Genomic DNA, 9,489 nt, shown 5'->3' with positions numbered 1-9,489 from the left:
ATAAGGTTCTTTTTTTGTGTTGTGGCAAAGAATGTGCCTGCAACTGCAAATCTTTGATGCAGTGGCAAGTGTTAATTGGAATCAATTTGATAATCTCCCAGCACACACACACACATACTATAAACACTCAAACCCACACACCCAAACGCACATCTTTTTGTTGTGCTGAGTTCATGATAATTTCGCGGATGTGCGATTTTGATTGAAAATTACGCTGTGGGGGGTTGCGTCGTCTGGTTGCACTTTTTGTATGAGGCACGTTTTGCCTTTGGTCCCCATAAGCCAATGCCGTTCTGGCAGCGTCATCCCAAGGCACATAACTCAAATTGTATTAATTTAAATGCCAATTTATTGCCAAAAACACGATTCGGCTTCGGGTTTTGATTTGGTTGTTGTTGTTGTCGTTGTTTTTGTTTTGTTTTTATTGTGAGAACCAGTAAATAAATGGAGCAGAGAATGCAAGATTAAATATGGGTATGCTAAATCCAGTGCTGTAACTGTAAGCGACAGATTGCGTATAAATATTTATGTCCTATACCCATTAAAGCTGGCTAGAAGAGGGAAGATTGAGAGATCCCTTTCAAGACCAGGTCGCAATTTATATTTCGATGTTTTTATACCCACTACCCATTGGGTAGAAGGGTATTATAAATTTGTGCCGGCAGGAAATGTATATAACAGGTAGAAGGAGGCATCTCCGACCCTATAAAGTATATATATTCTTGATCAAAATCAATAGCCGAGATGATCTAGCCATGTCCGTCTGTCCGTCCGTCCGTCTGTGTGTCTGTCCGCCTGTCCGTATGAAACACTGGATCTCAGAGACTATAAGAGATAGAGCTATCATTTTCGACATCATTTGTTATGTTTGCACGCAGATCAAGTTTGCTTCAAATTTTTGCCACGCACACTTTCGCTCCCGAAAATCAACAAAAATCGTATAACAAGCGTAATTTTTAAGAGCTGCGAACTTTGGTGTATACAATAATAACAATAGTAGTTATGATTCCTGAAAATTTGGTTAGGATCAGATAAAAATTGTGGAAGTTATTAAAGAAATACTTTGGTATGGGCAAAAGCGCCTACTTACTAGGGTGTGAGTTGCTTTGGCCGACAATCTGGTACACTGTGCCGTCTATGGTATATTTTGAATGGTGTACTATATCGATATACCAAATATACCATTTGGTATATTTTTAGTATTTTTGCAGTATATTCGGTATATTTTGAAAATGCTACCGCAATATTTTGCCTTTATTAAAAATGGGTAGCGGGTATCTCACAGTCGAGCACACTCGACTGTAGCTTTCTTACTTGTTTTTAATAGAAAAGTTTTTAAATCCAGATTTGCAGTCTTCTTTTCAATCTAGACTAAAGCAATCTAGAATCAATTTTGTAATCTTAAAATAAGATGTTTTTAATCTTAAAATGCAAATTTTGCATAAAAATCTTGATTTAAGATTGTTTTACCCTAAAAAACTTATTTCAAGATTATTTCAATCTAGATTTTTTTCTCTGCGTATAGTTGAGTTCCACTTACCGATTTAGAATATTTTTTGCAATATGAGTTTTCTTTTTGCACATTAGTCTAGTTTTCGACAAGAGTATATGAAAAAAAGTTTTATTTTCTTCTCAGATGTCTTAGATTGCTTTCCAAGTTATATAAATCTACACAAAAAACGTTAAATAATTCAGAAATTTTAGGAATTCTGGTTGATGAAAGAATGGCGCTTAAAATGTAAAACAATCATGATCCAAATAAATTCAGAAACTTGCATGCACCATTAAGGACAGATGAACAGTCAGACATGGGTGAATAAGCCCGGCTTTTGATGTAGACCATGAGTATATATTTTACAGAATAGCAGCTGGTTGTTAAATACATTGTATTTGCACATAAATATTATATATATTGCAGGTTGTGCTTATATCATTTTGTTATTTCCTGTGGAGTATTGATTGGGTTGCAATCATTAGAGTACAGTTAGTATGATGAAGTTTAAATTTTTAAAAGGGTTTCAAGAAGAATGAAAATTACGTTTTACGTATGGTCATTGTAGTAGCTTTGATGTGGACGTATGAAGGGAAGTCGTTGACCTAATATTTTTATAATACGTATTAATGTGATAGTTATTATTTTGTTTTTTGAATTATTATTTTTATATATTTGTTAGTTTATCGTTGATGCATTATAAATAATGAAAATTAAACCGTGCCATGTTTAACTACGAGTCCACTAAGTCCAACTATGGCAGTTTGAACTCTCCAAAAAAGAGTCACAGAAATGTTGAATGCTGAGTAATCGTGAAGGAATCAAAAAGTCCCACCCACATGGCGTATTGTTACGGCTAAATTGCCAACCACCCGCAATTTGATTTGGACCTCAAGCTTTAGCAAATGCTGCCCTGTCATGTGGGTCTGCTGATTAACATATTATGCGACAAAGTGCCACCGCAAAGGACAGTCGGACAGTCCGAGCCATAAACAGAGTCCAACAAACGAGCAAAACTGTGGCAATTCAACGCCTGTCACTGCCTGTTTGCACAGATAATTCACGCCAACGCCAACAGAAAGCGAGATAGAGTGAGAGATACAGAATGAGAGCGAGAGGGAGAGAGAGATAGAGGCACAGTTGCAGATCCAGCTTCAGTTCCAGTTACGGCTGGTGGATAATTGAAAAAGTTGCTGTCGCCGTCGGACTGCGAGTGTATCTCAAATCTGGCGCGATGGCTATCAATGTCAGCGATAGGTGAGCGTTGCCAGTGGCCACAAAATGTCGCTGCGACGTATGGGCCAATTAAGGGTTAAACATTTTGCATATGCAGCCGACAAGTCGAGTCTTCGATTTGCATAATTTCGGGTTGATATCTCCACATCTTTTTCTGCTTCCCTCTCTCGCTTGCTCGCTCTCTGATTGTCGACATGCGCACGATACATTAATTTATTTTGCCAAATGGTCAAAGGGGTGAGGGGTGCGGGGTAAGGGGGGAATGGGACAACGCTGGTGTCCAATTTCATTAGGAACGTCAGCGCCTTAGTCTCGGGGAACGGGTAGATGGTCTGTGCCATGTATCTGTCATTGAAATGTGTTTCCCTTTTTGTCACATTACGACAATTTACATGAAATGGAATACGCACAGATTTCGGACATGTGGCCCTTTTGTTGTACTCTCTTGTTTGTCCTTTTGTCCTAGACATATTTCGTAATTTAATTAGCAGTGCCAACAAATCCCAGGCCACACCCCAAATCTCGACACTCCAGCCTCCAGTTTGACCCGCCAATCCGCCATTGGGGGAGACTCATAATAAATATCTTACGATTTCATAAGCCATAAATTAGGCAATAGGAATTTGTTTTCCAATTACACATATTTCACACCGCATGCCAAAAAAAAAAAAAAAAAAAAACGTAGAAAAATATACAAAAGAAAGCAGAATAAATTGAAAACTATTTCTATTTGATAATTTATAACGCACAGCAGCGGACCTCCAGCAACAAGTACAAATTGTCAAAAGTGTTTTGCTTTTCGGTATTTTGTATTTTGTATCTTGGCCATTGGCCCACCCATGGCGTAGAAGCCAATGGTATTCAGGTATATTCATACTCATGCACTGGGTAACTGCGACTTCGATCCTTGCCCCCGACCATTGCCACGCGCTCTTAACGAGTCACAAATTCACGTTGCAATTGCCAGTCTTGGCCGTAGCTCCCATCATAACTTCGCAGTCAACAACACCTTCGTCGCGCTGGGGAGAAGAGTGGAGTCAAGGGAACTTTGACTGTGACTCTGGCTACACCAAGTTGCATGCTGCATGCTGCATGCTGCATGCCCCATGCTTCATGCCCACCCGTCTAGCCGCGTCGGCGGCCTGCCACCCAACCAGTTGCTTATTTTTGCGTATTAACGCGCGAAATAATATTTTATTTTGACCATCGTCAAAGGATTGAAAAATGCCCCCTAATATCTTTGGGTCTTTGTGACGGCTTTGTGCATGCCTCTGACTCTGTAATTGTGAGTGTATATGTGCATGTGTGTGAGAGTGTATATGTGCGCTGTGGTATACTCAACTCGTCCTGAGCTGCCTAGTCTTGATAGCACCACACACAGTAGTTGACTTACGATTGCCATTTTTCTTTCTATTGTTTATGCCTTAAACAAGATTTCTGCCTCTTTGTCACAAAGATTTTTTTATGGAAAATGTTTAAAATCACAAGAAAGGTTATTATATACATGTAAAATGCATAAGCAATTATTTCACGACAATTACATATTACTAATTTCTTACGTTTTTTCGGAATTCTTAAAGTCATTAACTAAATTATATTAAAATTAATTTTCTAGTTTATTTGATGCACCACTATAAGCTCGGTATGTTAAAAAGATATATATTTAAAATAGGAAAAAAGATACAATCGAGTGTAATTAAATGTAGCTCCCGTTATCAATAAATGAAAAAAGTTTAATATAATTATTTAAATATACATACACAAATATACTGAAGTATATTGGTGAAATGAATTTGTTATATTGATATGAGAAGTGCTCTTCGCGATCAATGTGCTCATAGGCGCAGACGGACAGACAGACAGACGCTGATTAAGAATATGTATACTTTATGGAGTCAGATGTCATCTTCTGCTTTTTACACACATTTTGTCCCAGCCTAAAGTTACAATACCCTTCATCCCTATTTAAATTCTAAAATACACCAGAAGCTATATTTGGTATATCGATGCATTACTATATTAAAAATATAGTATTTATACCAGATTGTCAACTAATGCAAGGACCGGAAACCTGCAGCTTTTTTTGCAATGTTAAATTTTCTTTTGAATAACTTCTGAGATTTTATCTAATTGAAAATCAGAAGTACATTAAAATCACGACTTTAGCATTGAAATTCGTTTATTATTATTGTTTTTCGATTAAGGAGGCGGACGTTGCCGTGACAAAAATCTAAAATAAACTTGATCTGTGTGCAACAATAACAAGTGTTGTAGCCTCTATGTCTGACAGTTTCTCGGCTGTCGATGCTGATCGAATCTACTCTTTTGGAATGAATATCAATAATCACCATATGAGCTTCCAAATGAACGAATATAAATTTATTTTGACAGACATTTCATTGAGATAATATTTAATTACTGAATCTACGCAAGTACTTCGACGATACTGCTTGTGAAATTGCTGAGTAAAACTATAGCGACAGAATCAAGTTATTCTGCAGAATAATTTGCCTCGAATTATTCAATCAGCCGCAGTTTATTCTACATACTCGTAACTTAAATAATTTTTTTGAAGCTGATTTACAGCTCATAAAGATTATAATTTGCTGTACGAAAAGTAGTGCGCAGACACACCTCCAATTCTTTAAGCCAAATTCCCACGTTTCCCAACCGCAGAACGAATCAATCATTTGCCTAGAAAATGCAGCAAAAAAATTCACGCAGACTCTGATCAAGGCATCAAGACATCAAGGCATGCAAAATAGTTGAATCTGCAGTTGCAACGTTGGCGGCGTTGCAACCGTTAACTATGCCAGCCAGCCAGGCAGCCTTGTTGGTGAAGGTGGCAACAACAATAACAAGTTATCTGTGGATTATCAGGCCAATTGGTCACAAAATTTTAACACCTTCAGCGCGAAGACAGTGAAGGCATCAACGATGATCGACTGGCTGATCGGATGATCAGATGATCACTCAGTGGCGACCATTAAAGTCAAATCATTTTTCACATTTAGATATTGGCCGCGGGGCATGTATATGGTAGAGTCTCTGCTGTGAACGGCGGCACAATTGAAGACCCCAACTGCAAGTTTAGCTGCAACGCCAACCCAAACTTCAACTCCAACTCCAAGTGCAACTCGGAACCAAGCCATTCAAAATTAGCCCGATCACGATTTAAAAAATATGTTCGACTGGCGACTGACGACTTCCAGACTACAGATCTCTGGCAACGATCTGACTGGGTGACTGACTGGCTGGCTCACTGGCTGGCTTATAGTCTGTCTGTCTGTTTGGCTCAAGTCGGTCGCTTACATAAAAGTAATCAAATCAACACCTTCATCAACTCCTTTGGATATGCTAGCCAAAATCGTAACCGCAAAATGCCTTCCTTATTTCAAGCAATTTGGACTCACGGCTCGAGCTGCAATTTAATGCTGTCCTACTCCTCTCGTACTTTGTACTTTTCTACTCATTTCTCAATGCCAGCCCCATCGGTGGCGATCGCCTGTCGATCAAAATGTTGTTTTCGATATCTAATTTGTCATTCGGAACCCGCAACGGGCCAATCAAAGCCAAACAAGACTCGCAAAACTTGCCTCAATTTGTACATTGCACTGGCTGGCAACACGCTGTCTGCGTTGCACGATCCTTTTTTTTTCGACTGAGTCCACTGAGTGAGTTGCTCGGAGCAAGCTAGGGAATCCCGGCATTATATGCGACGATTATCTTGTCGGCGCGTGAAATTTCGCTCCGCCTTCACCCGCCGCCGCCAAAAACAAAAAAGAGAAAAAATCGTATTCATGGCGTTGAGAAATTGACCTGCAATTGATACCAATCCATGGCAATCCATTACAGAGGCTAAGCGCGCGAGTTGCATGTCTCATTATTGGCAATTTTGGAGCAGTTCGGGTAATTGCTGGCTTTGACTGCGGCTTGGCTTGGGTTGTGGCTCTGACTCTGTCTCTGTCTCTGTCTTTGGGCCTGTCTCTGAACTCAGCCGAGGGTCATTTGTATAAAGGTCGCTGTTGGGTTCGCATCTGAGTTGAGCATGACTTGAACATTTATTTTTCCCCTCAGCACCACCTCAAAACCAAAGCGTTAACATGATTGAGACAAGAATGAATTATAACTGATTATTATATATGTATATAGGTTTTATTAAATAAAATTAATTTAACTGACACCACACTTGCATGTTGAAATTATCAAAAACTGTGTGTTTTATTATACTGATCAATACCTAAATATATTTGCTTGATTACAGCAATCGACGTGCATTCCTTTTGATGTCAAATGCTAATTCTATTATATTTACACTCACATATGAGTCTTTCTGATAAGAAGAAATATACATACTCGATTATCTACTTGATCTATAATATATATGTACTCGGCTTGTGTCTTTCCAATCGTACGTACTTTAATTTATTTACCATTTTGTTGACATCGATTGAAAATTAATTTACAAATTACGTTTCCAATAACACTAGAAATTGTATTTACACGAGCTCATCAGCTGCATTCAATAAGTAACTGTATTTATTTAATTATCATCTAATATGTCAAATATATTATTTACACCAATTTTACTTATATGTAATGCACAAATCCTATTTTGATTTATACAAATATTTGTGGAATATTATTCGATTTAATTCTCAAAATGTCTCTGACAAATTTATTTACAATCATTTAACTGGCCTTCTCGTTAATCTACAAAATTAATTATTAATATTTGACTTTCACAAACCTTCAAAATCATAAGTAAAAATTAAAGAAATTAAAACAAAAAGTTCGAAATTTGCTTTTATCTCATCAAAGGCAAAAAAGTTGAAATAAAACAAATAAATTTCTTTGAAAACGCAATTTTTATTATTATAAAATATATAAAACGTTTATATTTATACATATAAATAAAATAATGCTTAGTCTAAAAGATCGTTTAATAAACTGAAAACTTGCACTGATCTGGTGTTTTTGCCCATTTTTTTTATATGTTAATAAAATAATAAAAAATTTGCTAAATTTTGCATGCTGTTTTAAAATTGTTTCAAATTTGACACATCTTTGAGATATGCCTTCGATTGGAGCAGTTGAGAATTTCATATTCTTAATTTCATTTAAATTGAATATTAAATTTAAATTTTACTTAAAGTAAAATAAAATTGCTAAAGCACACAAAAAATGATTGCCACACATAAAGTAAAAATATATATTTGGTATAATTCTGCAAACCACTGGGGGAAGAGTAAAGTAAAGTACTCTATATATATAGTATATACATAGTTAGTAAGTATCTATGTATAATTTGATTAGGTAAATGTATGTATATGTTATAAGAAATTCATAAATAGTTTTTTCTAACATACATTTACATTGTCTTTTTTTTGCATTCGTCTGTTTTCCAGGGGAACATTTAAGATATTTTGCTTGTTTTCGCTTTCCGTTAAAAATTAAGTAGAACTCAGTGCCTTTAAATATTATACAGATACAGATTACATATTACAGACTACAGTTTAACGATACAGATACATTTATATAGAAAGAGATGCCACCCATTCAATTGGCAAATGGCAACTGGCAACGACTTTAAGCGTTAGACGCTACATTTTTGGCCAGAATTGATCAACTGCAACCATTTGGCAGCTTGGCGATCTTGAGCAAGACGCGAAACTCCTTTGGTTGTTGGTTGTTTTGTTGGGGGCCTTGGAGAAAGTTGAAATCTTTTGTTTATGTACAGGATACAACGACTAAAGGAGATTTAAAAACAATTAAGCTACTTGATTCATTTTTTTTTGTTGTTTTTACATTTTTCATTAGATATTTTTTTTCTTTTTTTGTATTGTTTTGTGTGTGTGTTTTTTTTTGTAATATGCATAAATAATTACACTACTTGACATCCACAATGAGAGGAACTTCGCTGATATCGATTAAATTTGGCGGCGATGGCAGCGACTGTTGCTGCAATGCTTGTTGCTGCTGCTGTGGCAGCTGCTGCGATGCCGCGACAGCAATGGTTGTCGGTGTCGACGATGCCGATGACAGTGAACCCGTTGAGCATGAGGAAGAGGCCATGACCGCTGCTGTGGCAGTGGCCATAGCCACTTGCTCATTGCTGTTGTGATTTTGGTTGCTGCTAGTATTGCTACTGGCCAGCAGCAGTCGCTGGTGGTGTTGCTGCAGGCATTGATTTGCATTGACAGCGGCAGCAGCCATCATCATTGTGGCAGCGTCGCAGTAATTAGACAGCATCGTTGTTGTACTCACATTGTGTGGCATTGTGGTTGTTGTTGTGGTTGTCATTGTTGCTGCTGTCGCTTGTGTCGCATATGCAGCAGTCGCATTGGCCATGTAATCGCTGCTGTTGCTGCCACTAACACTGCCGCCGCCACTGTCGTTGCTGCTGCTGCAGCCGGCGCCGAGGAAACCGCTTGAATGCATGTTGTTGTTGTTGTTGTTATTGCTGTTGATGTTATTGAAGTTGTTGATTTGCTGATTGCAAATGTTGCTGCTGCTGTTACCGCAGTGGTTGCCTCCGTATGTTGCATGCATGTTGCCTGCAACATTGCCGTGCTCCGCAACAGCATTGACCGCGCTTTCACCCCCGCCGCCGCCGCCTTCGCCACTGCTGTTATTGATGCTAATGCTGCTGCTGCTGCTGGCACTGTTGCTACTGCTGATGTTGTTGCTGTTGTTGTGGTTGCTGCCAGTGATGTTGTGACAGGAGTTGATGTTGAGCGTAGTGTTGCTATGATTGGCTG

At 38.0% G+C, this 9,489-nt stretch overlaps 1 protein-coding gene across 1 annotated transcript; it reads right to left on the bottom strand.

The window, feature by feature from the left end:
* Window positions 1–7,634: 7,634 nt before the first annotated feature.
* Window positions 7,635–9,283, bottom strand: LOC132784894 (RGS domain-containing serine/threonine-protein kinase A-like). The gene has a single exon (XM_060790791.1). It carries the CDS (start codon window positions 9,278–9,280, stop codon window positions 8,618–8,620), a length of 663 nt encoding a protein of 220 aa, XP_060646774.1. The 5' UTR covers window positions 9,281–9,283; the 3' UTR covers window positions 7,635–8,617.
* Between the last annotated feature and the right edge of the window lie 206 nt (window positions 9,284–9,489).

This window comes from Drosophila nasuta, chromosome 2R (assembly GCF_023558535.2).
Source record: "Drosophila nasuta strain 15112-1781.00 chromosome 2R, ASM2355853v1, whole genome shotgun sequence".
Taxonomy (NCBI): domain Eukaryota; kingdom Metazoa; phylum Arthropoda; class Insecta; order Diptera; family Drosophilidae; genus Drosophila; species Drosophila nasuta.
This window is presented reverse-complemented; position numbering and strand designations above follow the sequence as displayed.